The sequence below is a fragment of the Pseudophryne corroboree genome, chromosome 3 (assembly GCF_028390025.1).
Source record: "Pseudophryne corroboree isolate aPseCor3 chromosome 3, aPseCor3.hap2, whole genome shotgun sequence".
Taxonomy (NCBI): Eukaryota; Metazoa; Chordata; class Amphibia; order Anura; family Myobatrachidae; genus Pseudophryne; species Pseudophryne corroboree.
The window spans coordinates 806,440,864-806,464,120 of record NC_086446.1 but is presented as its reverse complement, the minus strand read 5'-3'; the positions used below and the strand labels follow the sequence as shown (position 1 = coordinate 806,464,120).

At 51.5% G+C, this 23,257-nt stretch overlaps 1 protein-coding gene across 1 annotated transcript in view; it reads left to right on the top strand.

Moving 5' to 3' along the window:
* The window catches only part of INPP5F (inositol polyphosphate-5-phosphatase F), a 277,691-nt gene that overhangs the window by 149,562 nt on the left and 104,872 nt on the right, over positions 1 to 23,257 (top strand). The window contains exons 11-12 of the mRNA XM_063962697.1: positions 18,061 to 18,138; positions 18,222 to 18,342. Coding sequence (XP_063818767.1) covers positions 18,061 to 18,138; positions 18,222 to 18,342 — 199 coding nt within the window. The remainder of the gene's footprint in view (positions 1 to 18,060; positions 18,139 to 18,221; positions 18,343 to 23,257) is intronic.

The following is a 23,257-nucleotide window of genomic DNA, read 5'->3' as shown; positions in this document are numbered from 1 at the left end:
CTGTGGGTGGAAGAATCCCCTCTGACAGCTGTTAGTGCTGTGTATCTGTGGGTGGAAGAATCCCTACTGACCCGCTGTTAGTGCTGTGTATCTGTGGGTGGAAGAATCCCCTCTGACCGCTGTTAGTGCTGTGTATATGTGGGTGGAAGAATCCCTACTGACCGCTGTTAGTGCTGTGTATTTGTGGGTGGAAGAATCCCCTCTGACCGCTGTTAGTGCTGTGTATATGTGGGTGGAAGAATCCCTACTGACCGCTGTTAGTGCTGTGTATTTGTGGGTGGAAGAATTCCTACTGACCGCTGTTAGTGCTGTGTATTTGTGGGTGGAAGAATCCCTACTGACTGCTGTTAGTGCTGTGTATCTGTAGGTGGAAGAATCCCCTCTGACAGCTGTTAGTGCTGTGTATCTGTAGGTGGAAGAATCCCCTCTGACCGCTGTTAGTGCTGTGTATCTGTGGGTGGAAGAATCCCTACTGACCGCTGTTAGTGCTGTGTATCTGTGGGTGGAAGAATCCCTACTGACCGCTGTTAGTGCTGTGTATCTGCGGGTGGAAGAATCCCTACTGACCGCTGTTAGTGCTGTGTATCTGTGGGTGGAAGAATCCCCTGACCGCTGTTAGTGCTATGTATACGTGGGTGGAAGAATCCCTACTGACCGCTGTTAGTGCTGTGTATCTGTGGGTGGAAGAATCCCTACTGACCGCTGTTAGTGCTGTGTATCTGTGGGTGGAAGAATCCCTACTGACCGCTGTTAGTGCTGTGTATCTGTGGGTGGAAGAATCCCCTCTGACAGCTGTTAGTGCTGTGTATCTGTGGGTGGAAGAATCCCCTCTGACAGCTGTTAGTGCTGTGTATCTGTGGGTGGAAGAATCCCTACTGACCGCTGTTAGTGCTGTGTATCTGTGGGTGGAAGAATCCCTACTGACCGCTGTTAGTGCTGTGTATCTGTGGGTGGAAGAATCCCTACTGACTGCTGTTAGTGCTGTGTATCTGTGGGTGGAAGAATCCCTACTGACCGCTGTTAGTGCTGTGTATCTGTGGGTGGAAGAATCCCTACTGACCGCTGTTAGTGCTGTGTATCTGTGGGTGGAAGAATCCCTACTGACCGCTGTTAGTGCTGTGTATCTGTGGGTGGAAGAATCCCTACTGACCGCTGTTAGTGCTGTGTATCTGTGGGTGGAAGAATCCCCTCTGACAGCTGTTAGTGCTGTGTATCTGTGGGTGGAAGAATCCCCTCTGACAGCTGTTAGTGCTGTGTATCTGTGGGTGGAAGAATCCCTACTGACCGCTGTTAGTGCTGTGTATCTGTGGGTGGAAGAATCCCTACTGACCGCTGTTAGTGCTGTGTATCTGTGGGTGGAAGAATCCCTACTGACTGCTGTTAGTGCTGTGTATCTGTGGGTGGAAGAATCCCTACTGACCGCTGTTAGTGCTGTGTATCTGTGGGTGGAAGAATCCCTACTGACCGCTGTTAGTGCTGTGTATCTGTGGGTGGAAGAATCCCTACTGACCGCTGTTAGTGCTGTGTATCTGTGGGTGGAAGAATCCCTACTGACCGCTGTTAGTGCTGTGTATCTGCGGGTGGAAGAATCCCTACTGACCGCTGTTAGTGCTGTGTATCTGTGGGTGGAAGAATCCCCTGACCGCTGTTAGTGCTATGTATACGTGGGTGGAAGAATCCCTACTGACCGCTGTTAGTGCTGTGTATATGTGGGTGGAAGAATCCCCTCTGACCGCTGTTAGTGCTGTGTATCTGTGGGTGGAAGAATCCCTACTGACCGCTGTTAGTGCTGTGTATCTGTGGGTGGAAGAATCCCTACTGACTGCTGTTAGTGCTGTGTATCTGTGGGTGCAAGAATCCCTACTGACAGCTGTTAGTGCTGTGTATTTGTGGGTGGAAGAATCCCTACTGACCGCTGTTAGTGCTGTGTATCTGTGGGTGGAAGAATCCCTACTGACCACTGTTAGTGCTGTGTATCTGCGGTTGGAAGAATCCCTACTGACCGCTGTTAGTGCTGTGTATCTGTGGGTGGAAGAATCCCTACTGACCGCTTTTAGTGCTGTTTATCTGTGGGTGGAAGAATTCCTACTGACCGCTGTTAGTGCTGTGTATCTGTGGGTGGAAGAATCCCATCTGACTGCTATTAGTGATGTGTATCTGTGGGTGGAAGAATCCCTACTGACCGCTGTTAGTGCTGTGTATATGTGGGTGTAAGAATCCCTACTGACCGCTGTTAGTGCTGTGTATCTGTGGGTGGAAGAATCCCATCTGACTGCTATTAGTGATGTGTATCTGTGGGTGGAAGAATCCCTACTGACCGCTGTTAGTGCTGTGTATATGTGGGTGTAAGAATCCCTACTGACCGCTGTTAGTGCTGTGTATCTGTGGGTGGAAGAATCCCCTCTGACCGCTGTTAGTGCTGTGTATCTGTGGGTGGAAGAATCCCTACTGACTGCTGTTAGTGCTGTGTATATGTGGGTGTAAGAATCCCTACTGACCGCTGTTAGTGCTGTGTATCTGTGGGTGGAAGAATCCCCTCTGACCGCTGTTAGTGCTGTGTATCTGTGGGTGGAAGAATCCCTACTGACCGCTGTTAGTGCTGTGTATATGTGGGTGCAAGAATCCCTACTGATCGCCGTTAGTGATGTGTATCTGTGGGTGGAAGAATCCCTACTGACCGCTGTTAGTGCTGTGTATCTGTGGGTGGAAGAATCCCTCTGACCGCTGTTAGTGCTGTGTATCTGTGGGTGGAAGAATCACTACTGACGCTGTTAGGGCTGTGTATCTGTGGGTGGAAGAATCCCTACTGACCGCTGTTAGTGCTGTGTATCTGTGGGTGGAAGAATCCCTACTGACCGCTGTTAGTGCTGTGTATCTTTGGTGGAAGAATCCCTACTGACCGCTGTTAGTGCTGTGTATCTGTGGGTGGAACAATCCCTACTGACCGCTGTTAGTGCTGTGTATCTGTGGGTGGAAGAATCCCTACTGACGCTGTTAGTGCTGTGTATCTGTGGGTGGAAGAATCCCTACTGACGCTGTTAGTGCTGTATATCTGTGGGTGGAAAAATCCCTACTGACCGCTGTTAGTGCTGTGTATCTGTGGGTGGAAGAATCCCTACTGACCGCTGTTAGTGCTGTGTATCTGTGGGTGGAAGAATCCCTACTGACCGCTGTTAGTGCTGTGTATCTGTGGGTGGAAGAATCCCTACTGACCGCTGTTAGTGCTGTGTATCTGCGTGTGGAAGAATCCCTACTGACCGCTGTGTATCTGCGGTTGGAAGAATCCCTACTGACCGCTGTTAGTGCTGTGTATCTGTGGGTGGAAGAATCCCTACTGACCGCTGTTAGTGCTGTGTATCTGTGGGTGGAAGAATCCCTACTGACCGCTGTTAGTGATGTGTATCTGTGGGTGGAAGAATCCCTACTGACTGCTATTAGTGCTGTGTATCTGCGGGTAGAAGAATCCCTACTGACCGCTGTTAGTGCTATGTATCTGTGGGTGGAAGAATCCCCTGACCGCTGTTAGTGCTGTGTATACGTGGGTGGAAGAATCCCTACTGACCGCTGTAAGTGCTGTGTATCTGTGGGTGGAAGAATCCCCTCTGACCGCTGTTAGTGCTGTGTATCTGTGGGTGGAAGAATCCCTACTGACCGCTGTTAGTGCTGTGTATACGTGGGTGGAAGAATCCCTACTGACCGCTGTTAGTGCTGTGTATCTGTGGGTGGAAGAATCCCTACTGACCGCTGTTAGTGCTGTGTATCTGTGGGTGGAAGAATCCCTACTGACCGCTGTTAGTGCTGTGTATATGTGGGTGCAAGAATCCCTACTGACCGCTGTTAGTGCTGTGTATCTGTGGGTGGAAGAATCCCTACTGACCGCTGTTAGTGCTGTGTATCTGTGGGTGGAAGAATCCCTACTGACCGCTGTTAGTGCTGTGTATATGTGGGTGCAAGAATCCCTACTGACCGCTGTTAGTGCTGTGTATCTGTGGGTGGAAGAATCCCTACTGATCGCCGTTAGTGATGTGTATCTGTGGGTGGAAGAATCCCTACTGACTGCTATTAGTGATGTGTATCTATGGGTGGAAGAATCCCTACTGACCGCTGTTAGTGCTGTGTATCTGTGGGTGGAAGAATCCCTACTGACCGCTGTTAGTGCTGTGTATCTGTGGGTGGAAGAATCACTACTGACCGCTGTTAGTGCTGTGTATCTGTGGGTGGAAGAATCCCTACTAACCGCTGTTAGTGCTGTGTATCTGTGGGTGGAAGAATCCCTACTGACGCTGTTAGTGCTGTGTATCTGTGGGTGGAAGAATCCCTCTGACCGCTGTTAGTGCTGTGTATCTGTGGGTGGAAGAATCCCTCTGACCGCTGTTAGTGCTGTGTATCTGTGGGTGGAAGAATCACTACTGACGCTGTTAGGGCTGTGTATCTGTGGGTGGAAGAATCCCTACTGACCGCTGTTAGTGCTGTGTATCTGTGGGTAGAAGAATCCCTACTGACCGCTGTTAGTGCTGTGTATCTTTGGGTGGAAGAATCCCTACTGACCGCTGTTTGTGCTGTGTATCTGTGGGTGGAAGAATCCCTACTGACCGCTGTTAGTGCTGTGTATCTGTGGGTGGAAGAATCCCTACTGACCGCTGTTAGTGCTGGGTATCTGTGGGTGGAAGAATCCCTACTGACCGCTGTTAGTGCTGTGTATCTGTGGGTGGAAGAATCCCTACTGACCGCTGTTAGTGCTGTGTATCTGCGTGTGGAAGAATCCCTACTGACCGCTGTTAGTGCTGTGTATCTGCGGTTGGAAGAATCCCTACTGACCGCTGTTAGTGCTGTGTATCTGTGGGTGGAAGAATCCCTACTGACCGCTTTTAGTGCTGTTTATCTGTGGGTGGAAGAATCCTTACTGATCGCCGTTAGTGCTGTGTATCTGTGGGTGGAAGAATCCCTACTTACTGCTATTAGTGATGTGTATCTGTGGGTGGAAGAATCCCTACTGACTGCTATTAGTGATGTGTATCTGTGGGTGCAAGAATCCCTACTGACCGCTGTTAGTGCTGTGTATCTGGGTGGAAGAATCCCTACTGACCGCTGTTAGTGCTGTGTATCTGTGGGTGGAAGAATCCCTACTGACCTTTGTTAGTGCTGTGTATCTGTGGGTGGAAGAATCCCTACTGACCGCTGTTAGTGCTGTGTATCTGTGGGTGGAAGAATCCCTACTTACGCTGTTAGTGCTGTGTATTTGTGGGTGGAAGAATCCCTCTTACCGCTGTTAGTGCTGTGTATCTGTGGGTGGAAGAATCCCTATTGACGCTGTTAGTGCTGTGTATCTGTGGGTGGAAGAATCCCTACTGACCGCTGTTAGTGCTGTGTATCTGTTGGTGGAAGAATCTCTGCTGACCGCTGTTAGTGCTGTGTATCTGTGGGTGGAAGAATCCCCTCTGACCGCTGTTAGTGCTGTGTATCTGTGGGTGGAAGAATCCCTACTGACCGCTGTTAGTGCTGTGTATCTGCGTGTGGAAGAATCCCTACTGACCGCTGTTAGTGCTGTGTATCTGTGGGTGGAAGAATCCCTACTGACCGCTTTTAGTGCTGTTTATCTGTGGGTGGAAGAATTCCTACTGACCGCTGTTAGTGCTGTGTATCTGCGGGTGGAAGAATCCCTACTGACTGCTATTAGTGCTGTGTATCTGTGGGTGGAAGAATCCCTACTGACCGCTGTTAGTGCTGTGTATCTGTGGGTGGAAGAATCCCTACTGACTGCTGTTAGTGCTGTGTATCTGTGGGTGGAAGAATCCCCTCTGACCGCTGTTAGTGCTGTGTATCTGTGGGTGGAAGAATCCCTACTGACCGCTGTTAGTGCTGTGTATCTGTGGGTGGAAGAATCCCTACTGACCGCTGTTAGTGCTGTGTATCTGTGGGTGGAAGAATCCCCTGACCGCTGTTAGTGCTGTGTATCTGTGGGTGGAAGAATCCCCTCTGACCGCTGTTAGTGCTGTGTATCTGTGGGTGGAAGAATCCCTACTGACCGCTGTTAGTGCTGTGTATCTGCGGGTGGAAGAATCCCTACTGACCGCTGTTAGTGCTGTGTATCTGTGGGTGGAAGAATCCCCTGACCGCTGTTAGTGCTATGTATACGTGGGTGGAAGAATCCCTACTGACCGCTGTTAGTGCTGTGTATATGTGGGTGGAAGAATCCCCTCTGACCGCTGTTAGTGCTGTGTATCTGTGGGTGGAAGAATTCCTACTGACCGCTGTTAGTGCTGTGTATCTGTGGGTGGAAGAATCCCTACTGACTGCTGTTAGTGCTGTGTATCTGTGGGTGCAAGAATCCCTACTGACAGCTGTTAGTGCTGTGTATTTGTGGGTGGAAGAATCCCTACTGACCGCTGTTAGTGCTGTGTATCTGTGGGTGGAAGAATCCCTACTGACCACTGTTAGTGCTGTGTATCTGCGGGTGGAAGAATCCCTACTGACCGCTGTTAGTGCTGTGTATCTGCGGTTGGAAGAATCCCTACTGACCGCTGTTAGTGCTGTGTATCTGTGGGTGGAAGAATCCCTACTGACCGCTTTTAGTGCTGTTTATCTGTGGGTGGAAGAATTCCTACTGACCGCTGTTAGTGCTGTGTATCTGCGGGTGGAAGAATCCCTACTGACTGCTATTAGTGATGTGTATCTGTGGGTGGAAGAATCCCTACTGACTGCTATTAGTGATGTGTATCTTTGGGTGGAAGAATCCCTACTGACCGCTGTTTGTGCTGTGTATCTGTGGGTGGAAGAATCCCTACTGACCGCTGTTAGTGCTGTGTATCTGTGGGTGGAAGAATCCCTACTGACCGCTGTTAGTGCTGTGTGTCTGTGGGTGGAAGAATCCCTACTGACTGCTGTTAGTGCTGTGTATCTGTGGGTGGAAGAATCCCCTCTGACCGCTGTTAGTGCTGTGTATCTGTGGGTGGAAGAATCCCTACTGACCGCTGTTAGTGCTGTGTATCTGTGGGTGGAAGAATCCCTACTGACCGCTGTTAGTGCTGTGTGTCTGTGGGTGGAAGAATCCCCTGACCGCTGTTAGTGCTGTGTATCTGTGGGTGGAAGAATCCCCTCTGACCGCTGTTAGTGCTGTGTATATGTGGGTGGAAGAATCCCTACTGACCGCTGTTAGTGCTGTGTATATGTGGGTGGAAGAATCCCTACTGACCGCCGTTAGTGCTGTGTATCTGTGGGTGGAAGAATCCCTACTGACTGCTGTTAGTGCTGTGTATCTGTGGGTGGAAGAATCCCCTCTGACAGCTGTTAGTGCTGTGTATTTGTGGGTGGAAGAATCCCCTCTAACCGCTGTTAGTGCTGTGTATATGTTGGTGGAAGAATCCCTACTGACCGCTGTTAGTGCTGTGTATTTGTGGGTGGAAGAATCCCTACTGACCGCTGTTCGTGCTGTGTATTTGTGGGTGGAAGAATCCCTACTGACTGCTGTTAGTGCTGTGTATCTGTGGGTGGAAGAATCCCCTCTGACAGCTGTTAGTGCTGTGTATCTGTGGGTGGAAGAATCCCTACTGACCCGCTGTTAGTGCTGTGTATCTGTGGGTGGAAGAATCCCCTCTGACCGCTGTTAGTGCTGTGTATATGTGGGTGGAAGAATCCCTACTGACCGCTGTTAGTGCTGTGTATTTGTGGGTGGAAGAATCCCCTCTGACCGCTGTTAGTGCTGTGTATATGTGGGTGGAAGAATCCCTACTGACCGCTGTTAGTGCTGTGTATTTGTGGGTGGAAGAATTCCTACTGACCGCTGTTAGTGCTGTGTATTTGTGGGTGGAAGAATCCCTACTGACTGCTGTTAGTGCTGTGTATCTGTAGGTGGAAGAATCCCCTCTGACAGCTGTTAGTGCTGTGTATCTGTAGGTGGAAGAATCCCCTCTGACCGCTGTTAGTGCTGTGTATCTGTGGGTGGAAGAATCCCTACTGACCGCTGTTAGTGCTGTGTATCTGTGGGTGGAAGAATCCCTACTGACCGCTGTTAGTGCTGTGTATCTGTGGGTGGAAGAATCCCTACTGACCGCTGTTAGTGCTGTGTATCTGCGGGTGGAAGAATCCCTACTGACCGCTGTTAGTGCTGTGTATCTGTGGGTGGAAGAATCCCCTGACCGCTGTTAGTGCTATGTATACGTGGGTGGAAGAATCCCTACTGACCGCTGTTAGTGCTGTGTATCTGTGGGTGGAAGAATCCCTACTGACCGCTGTTAGTGCTGTGTATCTGTGGGTGGAAGAATCCCTACTGACCGCTGTTAGTGCTGTGTATCTGTGGGTGGAAGAATCCCCTCTGACAGCTGTTAGTGCTGTGTATCTGTGGGTGGAAGAATCCCCTCTGACAGCTGTTAGTGCTGTGTATCTGTGGGTGGAAGAATCCCTACTGACCGCTGTTAGTGCTGTGTATCTGTGGGTGGAAGAATCCCTACTGACCGCTGTTAGTGCTGTGTATCTGTGGGTGGAAGAATCCCTACTGACCGCTGTTAGTGCTGTGTATCTGTGGGTGGAAGAATCCCTACTGACCGCTGTTAGTGCTGTGTATCTGTGGGTGGAAGAATCCCCTCTGACAGCTGTTAGTGCTGTGTATCTGTGGGTGGAAGAATCCCCTCTGACAGCTGTTAGTGCTGTGTATCTGTGGGTGGAAGAATCCCTACTGACCGCTGTTAGTGCTGTGTATCTGTGGGTGGAAGAATCCCTACTGACCGCTGTTAGTGCTGTGTATCTGTGGGTGGAAGAATCCCTACTGACTGCTGTTAGTGCTGTGTATCTGTGGGTGGAAGAATCCCTACTGACCGCTGTTAGTGCTGTGTATCTGTGGGTGGAAGAATCCCTACTGACCGCTGTTAGTGCTGTGTATCTGTGGGTGGAAGAATCCCTACTGACCGCTGTTAGTGCTGTGTATCTGTGGGTGGAAGAATCCCTACTGACCGCTGTTAGTGCTGTGTATCTGCGGGTGGAAGAATCCCTACTGACCGCTGTTAGTGCTGTGTATCTGTGGGTGGAAGAATCCCCTGACCGCTGTTAGTGCTATGTATACGTGGGTGGAAGAATCCCTACTGACCGCTGTTAGTGCTGTGTATATGTGGGTGGAAGAATCCCCTCTGACCGCTGTTAGTGCTGTGTATCTGTGGGTGGAAGAATCCCTACTGACCGCTGTTAGTGCTGTGTATCTGTGGGTGGAAGAATCCCTACTGACTGCTGTTAGTGCTGTGTATCTGTGGGTGCAAGAATCCCTACTGACAGCTGTTAGTGCTGTGTATTTGTGGGTGGAAGAATCCCTACTGACCGCTGTTAGTGCTGTGTATCTGTGGGTGGAAGAATCCCTACTGACCACTGTTAGTGCTGTGTATCTGCGGGTGGAAGAATCCCTACTGACCGCTGTTAGTGCTGTGTATCTGCGGTTGGAAGAATCCCTACTGACCGCTGTTAGTGCTGTGTATCTGTGGGTGGAAGAATCCCTACTGACCGCTTTTAGTGCTGTTTATCTGTGGGTGGAAGAATTCCTACTGACCGCTGTTAGTGCTGTGTGTCTGTGGGTGGAAGAATCCCTACTGACTGCTGTTAGTGCTGTGTATCTGTGGGTGGAAGAATCCCCTCTGACCGCTGTTAGTGCTGTGTATCTGTGGGTGGAAGAATCCCTACTGACCGCTGTTAGTGCTGTGTATCTGTGGGTGGAAGAATCCCTACTGACCGCTGTTAGTGCTGTGTATCTGTGGGTGGAAGAATCCCCTCTGACCGCTGTTAGTGCTGTGTATCTGTGGGTGGAAGAATCCCTACTGACCGCTGTTAGTGCTGTGTATCTGCGGGTGGAAGAATCCCTACTGACCGCTGTTAGTGCTGTGTATCTGTGGGTGGAAGAATCCCTACTGACCGCTGTTAGTGCTGTGTGTCTGTGGGTGGAAGAATCCCTACTGACTGCTGTTAGTGCTGTGTATCTGTGGGTGGAAGAATCCCCTCTGACCGCTGTTAGTGCTGTGTATCTGTGGGTGGAAGAATCCCTACTGACCGCTGTTAGTGCTGTGTATCTGTGGGTGGAAGAATCCCTACTGACCGCTGTTAGTGCTGTGTGTCTGTGGGTGGAAGAATCCCCTGACCGCTGTTAGTGCTGTGTATCTGTGGGTGGAAGAATCCCCTCTGACCGCTGTTAGTGCTGTGTATATGTGGGTGGAAGAATCCCTACTGACCGCTGTTAGTGCTGTGTATATGTGGGTGGAAGAATCCCTACTGACCGCCGTTAGTGCTGTGTATCTGTGGGTGGAAGAATCCCTACTGACTGCTGTTAGTGCTGTGTATCTGTGGGTGGAAGAATCCCCTCTGACAGCTGTTAGTGCTGTGTATTTGTGGGTGGAAGAATCCCCTCTAACCGCTGTTAGTGCTGTGTAATAGTTGGTGGAAGAATCCCTACTGACCGCTGTTAGTGCTGTGTATTTGTGGGTGGAAGAATCCCTACTGACCGCTGTTCGTGCTGTGTATTTGTGGGTGGAAGAATCCCTACTGACTGCTGTTAGTGCTGTGTATCTGTGGGTGGAAGAATCCCCTCTGACAGCTGTTAATGCTGTGTATCTGTGGGTGGAAGAATCCCTACTGACCCGCTGTTAGTGCTGTGTATCTGTGGGTGGAAGAATCCCCTCTGACCGCTGTTAGTGCTGTGTATATGTGGGTGGAAGAATCCCTACTGACCGCTGTTAGTGCTGTGTATTTGTGGGTGGAAGAATCCCCTCTGACCGCTGTTAGTGCTGTGTATATGTGGGTGGAAGAATCCCTACTGACCGCTGTTAGTGCTGTGTATTTGTGGGTGGAAGAATTCCTACTGACCGCTGTTAGTGCTGTGTATTTGTGGGTGGAAGAATCCCTACTGACTGCTGTTAGTGCTGTGTATCTGTAGGTGGAAGAATCCCCTCTGACAGCTGTTAGTGCTGTGTATCTGTAGGTGGAAGAATCCCCTCTGACCGCTGTTAGTGCTGTGTATCTGTGGGTGGAAGAATCCCTACTGACCGCTGTTAGTGCTGTGTATCTGTGGGTGGAAGAATCCCTACTGACCGCTGTTAGTGCTGTGTATCTGTGGGTGGAAGAATCCCTACTGACCGCTGTTAGTGCTGTGTATCTGCGGGTGGAAGAATCCCTACTGACCGCTGTTAGTGCTGTGTATCTGTGGGTGGAAGAATCCCCTGACCGCTGTTAGTGCTATGTATACGTGGGTGGAAGAATCCCTACTGACCGCTGTTAGTGCTGTGTATCTGTGGGTGGAAGAATCCCTACTGACCGCTGTTAGTGCTGTGTATCTGTGGGTGGAAGAATCCCTACTGACCGCTGTTAGTGCTGTGTATCTGTGGGTGGAAGAATCCCCTCTGACAGCTGTTAGTGCTGTGTATCTGTGGGTGGAAGAATCCCCTCTGACAGCTGTTAGTGCTGTGTATCTGTGGGTGGAAGAATCCCTACTGACCGCTGTTAGTGCTGTGTATCTGTGGGTGGAAGAATCCCTACTGACCGCTGTTAGTGCTGTGTATCTGTGGGTGGAAGAATCCCTACTGACTGCTGTTAGTGCTGTGTATCTGTGGGTGGAAGAATCCCTACTGACCGCTGTTAGTGCTGTGTATCTGTGGGTGGAAGAATCCCTACTGACCGCTGTTAGTGCTGTGTATCTGTGGGTGGAAGAATCCCTACTGACCGCTGTTAGTGCTGTGTATCTGTGGGTGGAAGAATCCCTACTGACCGCTGTTAGTGCTGTGTATCTGTGGGTGGAAGAATCCCCTCTGACAGCTGTTAGTGCTGTGTATCTGTGGGTGGAAGAATCCCCTCTGACAGCTGTTAGTGCTGTGTATCTGTGGGTGGAAGAATCCCTACTGACCGCTGTTAGTGCTGTGTATCTGTGGGTGGAAGAATCCCTACTGACCGCTGTTAGTGCTGTGTATCTGTGGGTGGAAGAATCCCTACTGACTGCTGTTAGTGCTGTGTATCTGTGGGTGGAAGAATCCCTACTGACCGCTGTTAGTGCTGTGTATCTGTGGGTGGAAGAATCCCTACTGACCGCTGTTAGTGCTGTGTATCTGTGGGTGGAAGAATCCCTACTGACCGCTGTTAGTGCTGTGTATCTGTGGGTGGAAGAATCCCTACTGACCGCTGTTAGTGCTGTGTATCTGCGGGTGGAAGAATCCCTACTGACCGCTGTTAGTGCTGTGTATCTGTGGGTGGAAGAATCCCCTGACCGCTGTTAGTGCTATGTATACGTGGGTGGAAGAATCCCTACTGACCGCTGTTAGTGCTGTGTATATGTGGGTGGAAGAATCCCCTCTGACCGCTGTTAGTGCTGTGTATCTGTGGGTGGAAGAATCCCTACTGACCGCTGTTAGTGCTGTGTATCTGTGGGTGGAAGAATCCCTACTGACTGCTGTTAGTGCTGTGTATCTGTGGGTGCAAGAATCCCTACTGACAGCTGTTAGTGCTGTGTATTTGTGGGTGGAAGAATCCCTACTGACCGCTGTTAGTGCTGTGTATCTGTGGGTGGAAGAATCCCTACTGACCACTGTTAGTGCTGTGTATCTGCGGGTGGAAGAATCCCTACTGACCGCTGTTAGTGCTGTGTATCTGCGGTTGGAAGAATCCCTACTGACCGCTGTTAGTGCTGTGTATCTGTGGGTGGAAGAATCCCTACTGACCGCTTTTAGTGCTGTTTATCTGTGGGTGGAAGAATTCCTACTGACCGCTGTTAGTGCTGTGTGTCTGTGGGTGGAAGAATCCCTACTGACTGCTGTTAGTGCTGTGTATCTGTGGGTGGAAGAATCCCCTCTGACCGCTGTTAGTGCTGTGTATCTGTGGGTGGAAGAATCCCTACTGACCGCTGTTAGTGCTGTGTATCTGTGGGTGGAAGAATCCCTACTGACCGCTGTTAGTGCTGTGTATCTGTGGGTGGAAGAATCCCCTCTGACCGCTGTTAGTGCTGTGTATCTGTGGGTGGAAGAATCCCTACTGACCGCTGTTAGTGCTGTGTATCTGCGGGTGGAAGAATCCCTACTGACCGCTGTTAGTGCTGTGTATCTGTGGGTGGAAGAATCCCCTGACCGCTGTTAGTGCTATGTATACGTGGGTGGAAGAATCCCTACTGACCGCTGTTAGTGCTGTGTATATGTGGGTGGAAGAATCCCCTCTGACCGCTGTTAGTGCTGTGTATCTGTGGGTGGAAGAATCCCTACTGACCGCTGTTAGTGCTGTGTATCTGTGGGTGGAAGAATCCCTACTGACTGCTGTTAGTGCTGTGTATCTGTGGGTGCAAGAATCCCTACTGACAGCTGTTAGTGCTGTGTATTTGTGGGTGGAAGAATCCCTACTGACCGCTGTTAGTGCTGTGTATCTGTGGGTGGAAGAATCCCTACTGACCACTGTTAGTGCTGTGTATCTGCGGGTGGAAGAATCCCTACTGACCGCCGTTATTGCTGTGTATCTGTGGGTGGAAGAATCCCTACTGACCGCTGTTAGTGCTGTGCATCTGCGGGTGGAAGAATCCCTACTGACGCTGTTAGTGCTGTGTATCTGTGGGTGGAAGAATCCCTACTGACCGCTGTTAGTGCTGTGTATATGTGGGTGGAAGAATCCCTACTGACCGCTGTTAGTGCTGTGTATCTGTGGGTGGAAGAATCCCTACTGACCGCTGTTAGTGCTGTGTATCTGTGGGTGGAAGAATCCCCTGACCGCTGTTAGTGCTGTGTATCTGTGGGTGGAAGAATCCCCTCTGACCGCTGTTAGTGCTGTGTATCTGTGGGTGGAAGAATCCCTACTGACCGCTGTTAGTGCTGTGTATCTGCGGGTGTAAGAATCCCTACTGACCGCTGTTAGTGCTGTGTATCTGTGGGTGGAAGAATCCCCTGACCGCTGTTAGTGCTATGTATACGTGGGTGGAAGAATCCCTACTGACCGCTGTTAGTGCTGTGTATATGTGGGTGGAAGAATCCCCTCTGACCGCTGTTAGTGCTGTGTATCTGTGGGTGGAAGAATCCCTACTGACCGCTGTTAGTGCTGTGTATCTGTGGGTGGAAGAATCCCTACTGACTGCTGTTAGTGCTGTGTATCTGTGGGTGGAAGAATCCCTACTGACTGCTGTTAGTGCTGTGTATCTGTGGGTGCAAGAATCCCTACTGACCGCTGTTCGTGCTGTGTATTTGTGGGTGGAAGAATCCCTACTGACCGCTGTTAGTGCTGTGTATCTGTGGGTGGAAGAATCCCTACTGACCGCTGTTAGTGCTGTGTATCTGTGGGTGGAAGAATCCCTACTGACCACTGTTAGTGCTGTGTATCTGCGGGTGGAAGAATCCCTACTGACCGCCGTTATTGCTGTGTATCTGTGGGTGGAAGAATCCCTACTGACCGCTGTTAGTGCTGTGCATCTGCGGGTGGAAGAATCCCTACTGACGCTGTTAGTGCTGTGTATCTGTGGGTGGAAGAATCCCTACTGACCGCTGTTAGTGCTGTGTATATGTGGGTGGAAGAATCCCTACTGACCGCTGTTAGTGCTGTGTATATGTGGGTGGAAGAATCCCTACTGACCGCCGTTAGTGCTGTGTATCTGTGGGTGGAAGAATCCCTACTGACCGCTGTTAGTGCTGTGTATCTGTGGGTGGAAGAACCCCTACTGACCGCTGTTAGTGCTGTGTATCTGTGGGTGGAAGAATCCCTACTGACCGCTGTTAGTGCTGTGTATCTGTAGGTGGAAGAATCCCTACTGACCGCTGTTAGTGCTGTGTATCTGTGGGTGGAAGAATCCCCTGACCGCTGTTAGTGCTGTGTATCTGTGGGTGGAAGAATCCCTACTGACCGCTGTTAGTGCTGTGTATCTGCGGGTGGAAGAATCGCTACTGACCGCTGTTAGTGCTGTGTATCTGTGGGTGGAAGAATCCCCTGACCGCTGTTAGTGCTGTGTATCTGTGGGTGGAAGAATCCCTACTGACCGCCGTTAGTGCTGTGTATCTGTGGGTGGAAGAATCCCTACTGACCGCTGTTAGTGCTGTGTATCTGCGGGTGGAAGAATCCCTACTGACGCTGTTAGTGCTGTGTATCTGTGGGTGGAAGAATCCCTACTGACCGCTGTTAGTGCTGTGTATCTGTGGGTGGAAGAATCCCTACTGACCGCTGTTAGTGCTGTGTATTTGCGAGTGGAAGAATCCCCTCTGACCGCTGTTAGTGCTGTGTATATGCGGGTGGAAGAATCCCTACTGACCGCTGTTAGTGCTGTGTATTTGTGGGTGGAAGAATCCCCTCTGACCGCTGTTAGTGCTGTGTATATGTGGGTGGAGGAATCCCTACTGACGCTGTTAGTGCTGTGTATCTGTGGGTGGAAGAATCCCTACTGACCGCTGTTAGTGCTGTGTATTTGTGGGTGGAAGAATCCCTCCTGACCGCTGTTAGTGCTGTGTATCTGTGGGTGGAAGAATCCCTACTGACCGCTGTTAGTGCTTTGTATATGTGGGTGGAAGAATCCCTACTGACCGCTGTTAGTGCTGTGTATTTGTGGGTGGAAGAATCCCCTCTGACCGCTGTTAGTGCTGTGTATATGTGGGTGGAAGAATCCCTACTGACCGCTGTTAGTGCTGTGTATTTGTGGGTGGAAGAATCCCTACTGACCGCTGTTAGTGCTGTGTATTTGTGGGTGGAAGAATCCCTACTGACTGCTGTTAGTGCTGTGTATCTGTGGGTGGAAGAATCCCCTCTGACAGCTGTTAGTGCTGTGTATCTGTGGGTGGAAGAATCCCTACTGACCGCTGTTAGTGCTGTGTATCTGTGGGTGGAAGAATCCCTACTGACCGCCGTTAGTGCTGTGTATCTGTGGGTGGAAGAATCCCCTCTGACCGCTGTTAGTGCTGTGTATATGTGGGTGGAAGAATCCCTACTGACCGCGGTTAGTGCTGTGTATTTGTGGGTGGAAGAATCCCTACTGACTGCTGTTAGTGCTGTGTATCTGTGGGTGGAAGAATCCCCTTCGACAGCTGTTAGTGCTGTGTATCTGTGGGTGGAAGAATCCCTACTGACCGCTGTTAGTGCTGTGTATTTGTGGGTGGAAGAATCCCTACTGACTGCTGTTAGTGCTGTGTATCTGTGGGTGGAAGAATCCCCTCTGACAGCTGTTAGTGCTGTGTATCTGTGGGTGGAAGAATCTCTACTGACCGCTGTTAGTGCTGTGTATTTGTGGGTGGAAGAATCCCTACTGACCGCTGTTAGTGCTGTGTATCTGTGGGTGGAAGAATCCCCTCTGACCGCTGTTAGTGCTGTGTATATGTGGGTGGAAGAATCGCTACTGACCGCTGTTAGTGCTGTGTATTTGTGGGTGGAAGAATCCCCTCTAACCGCTGTTAGTGCTGTGTATATGTTGGTGGAAGAATCCCTACTGACCGCTGTTAGTGCTGTGTATTTGTGGGTGGAAGAATCCCTACTGACCGCTGTTAGTGCTGTGTATTTGTGGGTGGAAGAATCCCTACTGACTGCTGTTAGTGCTGTGTATCTGTGGGTGGAAGAATCCCCTCTGACAGCTGTTAGTGCTGTGTATCTGTGGGTGGAAGAATCCCTACTGACCCGCTGTTAGTGCTGTGTATCTGTGGGTGGAAGAATCCCCTCTGACCGCTGTTAGTGCTGTGTATATGTGGGTGGAAGAATCCCTACTGACCGCTGTTAGTGCTGTGTATTTGTGGGTGGAAGAATCCCCTCTGACCGCTGTTAGTGCTGTGTATATGTGGGTGGAAGAATCCCTACTGACCGCTGTTAGTGCTGTGTATTTGTGGGTGGAAGAATTCCTACTGACCGCTGTTAGTGCTGTGTATTTGTGGGTGGAAGAATCCCTACTGACTGCTGTTAGTGCTGTGTATCTGTAGGTGGAAGAATCCCCTCTGACAGCTGTTAGTGCTGTGTATCTGTGGGTGGAAGAATCCCTACTGACCGCTGTTAGTGCTGTGTATCTGTGGGTGGAAGAATCCCTACTGACCGCTGTTAGTGCTGTGTATTTGTGGGTGGAAGAATCCCTACTGACTGCTGTTAGTGCTGTGTATCTGTGGGTGGAAGAATCCCTACTGACCGCTGTTAGTGCTGTGTATCTGTGGGTGGAAGAATCCCTACTGACCGCTGTTAGTGCTGTGTATCTGTGGGTGGAAGAATCCCTACTGACCGCTGTTAGTGCTGTGTATCTGTGGGTGGAAGAATCCCCTCTGACAGCTGTTAGTGCTGTGTATCTGTGGGTGGAAGAATCCCCTCTGACAGCTGTTAGTGCTGTGTATCTGTGGGTGGAAGAATCCCTACTGACCGCTGTTAGTGCTGTGTATCTGTGGGTGGAAGAATGCCTACTGACCGCTGTTAGTGCTGTGTATCTGTGGGTGGAAGAATCCCTACTGACCGCTGTTAGTGCTGTGTATCTGTGGGTGGAAGAATCCCTACTGACCGCTGTTAGTGCTGTGTATCTGTGGGTGGAAGAATCCCTACTGACCGCTGTTAGTGCTGTGTATCTGTGGGTGGAAGAATCCCCTCTGACAGCTGTTAGTGCTGTGTATCTGTGGGTGGAAGAATCCCCTCTGACAGCTCTTAGTGCTGTGTATCTGTGGGTGGAAGAATCCCTACTGACCGCTGTTAGTGCTGTGTATCTGTGGGTGGAAGAATCCCTACTGACCGCTGTTAGTGCTGTGTATCTGTGGGTGGAAGAATCCCTACTGACCGCTGTTAGTGCTGTGTATCTGTGGGTGGAAGAATCCCCTCTGACAGCTGTTAGTGCTGTGTATCTGTGGGTGGAAGAATCCCCTCTGACAGCTGTTAGTGCTGTGTATCTGTGGGTGGAAGAATCCCCTCTGACAGCTGTTAGTGCTGTGTATCTGTGGGTGGAAGAATCCCTACTGACCGCTGTTAGTGCTGTGTATCTGTGGGTGGAAGAATCCCCTCTGACAGCTGTTAGTGCTGTTTATCTGTGGGTGGAAGAATCCCCTCTGACCGCTGTTAGTGATGTGTAGCTTGTGCCTGGCAGGTCAGGAGACTGTGTAATCCCTGTAATATAAGTCTCTATGTATTCCGTATTCACAGCCGGGGGATGAAGTTTGAGAACGTCCAGACTCTGACTGATGCCATCAGTGATATAATTATGGACATGAAGTGGTGCTGGTAGGTAATGGAGAAGAAGCTGGGACTGCAGTGGGAGAGACCGGTGCTCACAGAGTAGTAATAACAATATAATATTTCCCAAGGGTGGATCAGGCCGGTGTGATCTGCAAGCAGGACGGGATCTTCAGAGTAAACTGCATGGACTGTCTGGACAGAACGAATGTCGTCCAAGCCGCCATAGCTCGAGCGGTGATGGAGCAGCAGGTAATCCTGCCCAGTGTGACTTACCTAACCCTGGCACCTGACTCACCTTACCTGTACTGTATTGTCTCGGGCTGCATTTCCCTGTCACCACCTGTGCCCCTCCCCCTTACTCTATCTGTGCCTGATCCCCACCCCCTGTACACCTTCTCTGCCTCCTCTCCCCCCTGTACACCTTCTCTGCCTCCTCTCCCCCCTGTACACCTTCTCTGCCTGCCGTCTCTGTACTGCCCTCTCTGTACTCTCTGTACTCTCTGTACTGCCCTCTCTGTACTGCCTTCTCTGTACTGCCTTCTCTCTGTACTGCCTCCTCTGCCTGCCCTCACTGTACTGCCTCCTCTGCCTGCCCTCTCTGTACTGCCTTCTCTGCCTGCCCTCTCTGTACTGCCTTCTCTGTACTGCCCTCTCTGTACTGCCTTCTCTGTACTGCCTCCTCTGCCTGCCCTCTCTGTACTGCCTTCTCTGTACTGCCTTCTCTGTACTGCCTCCTCTGCCTGCCCTCTCTGTACTGCCCTCTCTGTACTGCCTTCTCTGTACTGCCTCCTCTGCCTGCCCTCTCTGTACTGCCTTCTCTGTACTGCCCTCTCTGTACTGCCTTCTCTGTACTGCCTCCTCTGCCTGCCCTCTATGTACTGCCCTCTCTGTACTGCCTTCTCTGTACTGCCTCCTCTGCCTGCCCTCTCTGTACTGCCCTCTCTGTACTGCCCTCTCTGTACTGCCTTCTCTGTACTGCCTTCTCTGTACACCTTCTCTGCCTCCTCTCCCCCCTGTACACCTTCTCTGCCTCCTCTCCCCCCTGTACACCTTCTCTGCCTCCTCTCCCCCCTGTACATCTACTCTGCCTGCCCTCTCTGTACTGCCCTCTCTGTACTGCCCTCTCTGTACTGCCCTCTCTGTACTGCCTTCTCTGTACTGCCTTCTCTGTACTGCCCTCTCTGTACTGCCCTCTCTGTACTGCCTTCTCTGCCTGCCCTCTCTGTACTGCCCTCTCTGTACTGCCCTCTCTGTACTGCCTTCTCTGTACTGCCCTCTCTGTACTGCCTTCTCTGTACTGCCCTCTCTGTACTGCCTTCTCTGTACTGCCTCCTCTGCCTGCCCTCACTGTACTGCCTCCTCTGCCTGCCCTCTCTGTACTGCCTTCTCTGCCTGCCCTCTCTGTACTGCCTTCTCTGTACTGCCCTCTCTGTACTGCCCTCTCTGTACTGCCTCCTCTGCCTGCCCTCTCTGTACTGCCCTCTCTGTACTGCCTTCTCTGTACTGCCTTCTCTGTACTGCCCTCTCTGTACACCTTCTCTGCCTCCTCTCCCCCCTGTACACCTTCTCTGCCTCCTCTCCCCCCTGTACACCTTCTCTGCCTCCTCTCCCCCCTGTACACCTTCTCTGCCTCCTCTCCCCCCTGTACACCTTCTCTGCCTCCTCTCCCCCCTGTACATCTACTCTGCCTGCCCTCTCTGTACTGCCCTCTCTGTACTGCCCTCTCTGTACTGCCCTCTCTGTACTGCCTTCTCTGTACTGCCTTCTCTGTACTGCCCTCTCTGTACTGCCTTCTCTGTACTGCCCTCTCTGTACTGCCCTCTCTGTACTGCCTTCTCTGCCTGCCCTCTCTGTACTGCCCTCTCTGTACTGCCCTCTCTGTACCCTCTCTGTACTGCCCTCTCTGTACTGCCTTCTCTGTACTGCCCTCTCTGTACTGCCCTCTCTGTACTGCCTTCTCTGTACTGCCCTCTCTGTACTGCCCTCTCTGTACTGCCTTCTCTGTACTGCCGTCTCTGTACTGCCCTCTCTGTACTGCCTTCTCTGCCTGCCCTCTCTGTACTGCCCTCTCTGTACTGCCCTCTCTGTACTGCCTTCTCTGTACTGCCCTCTCTGTACTGCCCTCTCTGCCTGCCCTCTCTGTACTGCCCTCTCTGTACTGCCTTATCTGTACTGCCCTCTCTGTACTGCCTTATCTGTACTGCCCTCTCTGTACTGCCTTATCTGTACTGCCTTCCCTGCCTGCCCTCTCTGTACTGCCTTCCCTGCCTGCCCTCTCTGTACTGCCCTCTGTGTACTGCCTTCTCTATACTACCCTCTCTGTATTGCCCTCTCTGTACTGCCCTCTCTATACTGCCTTCTCTGTACTGCCTTCCCTGCCTGCCCTCTCTGTACTGCCTTCTCTGTACTGCCCTCTCTGTACTGCCCTCTGTGTACTGCCCTCTGTGTACTGCCCTCTGTGTACTGCCCTCTGTGTACTGCCCTCTCTGCCTACCCTCTCTGTACTGCCCTCTCTGTACTGCCTTCTCTGTACTACCCTCTCTGTACTGTCCTCTCTGTCCTTCTCTGTACTGCCCTCTCTGTACTGCCTTCTCTGTACTGCCCTCTCTGTACTCTCTGTACTGCCCTCTCTGTACTGCCTTCTCTGTACTGCCTTCTCTGTACTGCCCTCTCTGTCCTTCTCTGTACTGCCCTCTCTGTACTGCCCTCTCTGTACTGCCCTCTCTGTACTGCCCTCACTGTACTGCCCTCTCTGTCCTTCTCTGTACTGCCCTCTCTGTACTGCCCTCTCTGTACTGCCCTCTCTGTCCTTCTCTGTACTGCCCTCTCTGTACTGCCCTCTCTGTACTGCCCTCTCTGTACTGCCCTCTCTGTACTGCCCTCTCTGTACTGCCTTCTCTGCCTACCCTCTCTGTACTGCTGTACTGCCCTCTCTGTACTGCCTTCTCTGTACTGCCTTCTCTGTACTGCCTTCTCTGTACTGCCCTCTCTGTACTGCCCTCTCTGTCCTTCTCTGTACTGCCCTCTCTGTACTGCCTTCTCTGTACTGCCCTCTCTGTACTGCCCTCTCTGCCTGCCCTCTCTGTACTGCCCTCTCTGTACTGCCTTCTCTGTACTGCCTTCCCTGCCTGCCCTCTCTGTACTGCCTTCTCTGTACTGCCTTCTCTGTACTGCCTTCTCTGTACTACCCTCTCTGTACTGCCCTCTCTGTACTGCCCTCTCTGTACTCTCTGTACTGCCCTCTCTGTACTGCCCTCTCTGTACTGCCTTCTCTGTACTGCCCTCTCTGTACTGCCCTCTCTGTCCTTCTCTGTACTGCCCTCTCTGTACTGCCTTCTCTGTACTGCCCTCTCTGTACTCTCTGTACTGCCCTCTCTGTACTGCCCTCTCTGTACTGCCTTCTCTGTACTGCCTTCTCTGTACTGCCTTCTCTGTACTGCCCTCTCTGTACTGCCCTCTCTGTCCTTCTCTGTACTGCCCTCTCTGTACTGCCCTCTCTGTACTGCCCTCACTGTACTGCCCTCTCTGTCCTTCTCTGTACTGCCCTCTCTGTACTGCCCTCTCTGTACTGCCCTCTCTGTCCTTCTCTGTACTGCCCTCTCTGTACTGCCCTCTCTGTACTGCCCTCTCTGTACTGCCCTCACTGTACTGCCCTCTCTGTACTGCCCTCTGTGTACTGCCTTCTCTGCCTACCCTCTCTGTACTGCTGTACTGCCCTCTCTGTACTGCCCTCTCTGTACTGCCTTCTCTGTACTGCCTTATCTGTACTGCCTTCTCTGTACTGCCCTCTCTGTACTGCCCTCTCTGTCCTTCTCTGTACTGTCCTCTCTGTACTGCCCTCTCTGTACTCTCTGTACTGCCCTCTCTGTACTGCCCTCTCTGTACTGCCTTCTCTGTACTGCCTTCTCTGTACTGCCCTCTCTGTACTGCCCTCTCTGTCCTTCTCTGTACTGCCCTCTCTGTACTGCCCTCTCTGTACTGCCTTCTCTGTACTGCCCTCTCTGTACTGCCCTCTCTGTACTGCCCTCTCTGCCTGCCCTCTCTGTACTGCCCTCTCTGTACTGCCTTCTCTGTACTGCCTGCCCTCTCTGTACTGCCCTCTGTGTACTGCCTTCTCTGTACTGCCTTCTCTGTACTGCCTTCTCTGTACTGCCTTCTCTGTACTACCCTCTCTGTACTGCCCTCTCTGTACTGCCCTCTCTGTACTCTCTGTACTGCCCTCTCTGTACTGCCTTCTCTGTACTGCCCTCTCTGTACTGCCCTCTCTGTCCTTCTCTGTACTGCCCTCTCTGTACTGCCTTCTCTGTACTGCCCTCTCTGTACTGCCCTCTCTGTACTGCCCTCTCTGTACTGCCTTCTCTGTACTGCCTTCTCTGTACTGCCCTCTCTGTACTGCCCTCTCTGTCCTTCTCTGTACTGCCCCCTCTGTACTGCCCTCTCTGTACTGCCCTCACTGTACTGCCCTCTCTGTCCTTCTCTGTACTGCCCTCTCTGTCCTTCTCTGTACTGCCCTCTCTGTACTGCCCTCTCTGTACTGCCCTCTCTGTACTCTCTGTACTGCCCTCTCTGTACTGCCCTCTCTGTACTGCCTTCTCTGTACTGCCCTCTCTGTACTGCCCTCTCTGTCCTTCTCTGTACTGCCCTCTCTGTACTGCCCTCTCTGTACTGCCCTCTCTGTACTGCCCTCTCTGTACTGCCTTCTCTGTACTGCCCTCTCTGTACTGCCCTCTCTGCCTTCCTTCTCTGTACTGCCCTCTCTGTACTGCCCTCTCTGTACTGCCCTCTCTCTACTGCCCTCTCTGCCTTCCTTCTCTGTACTGCCGTCTCTATACTATCCTCCCTGTACTGCCTTCTCTTCCTGCCCTCTCTGCCTTCCTTCTCTGTACTGCCCTCTCTGTACTGCCTTCTCTGTACTGCCTTCTCTGTACTGCCCTCACTGTACTGACTTCTCTGCCTGCCCTCTCTGTACTGCCCTCTCTGTACTGCCCTCTCTGTACTGCCTTCTCTGTACTATCCTCTCTGTACTGCCTTCTCTGTACTGCCTTCTCTGTACTGCCCTCTCTGTACTGCCCTCTCTGTACTGCCCTCTCTGTACTGCCTTCTCTGTACTGCCCTCTCTGTACTGCCCTCTCTGTACTGCCCTCTCTGTACTGCCCTCTCTGTA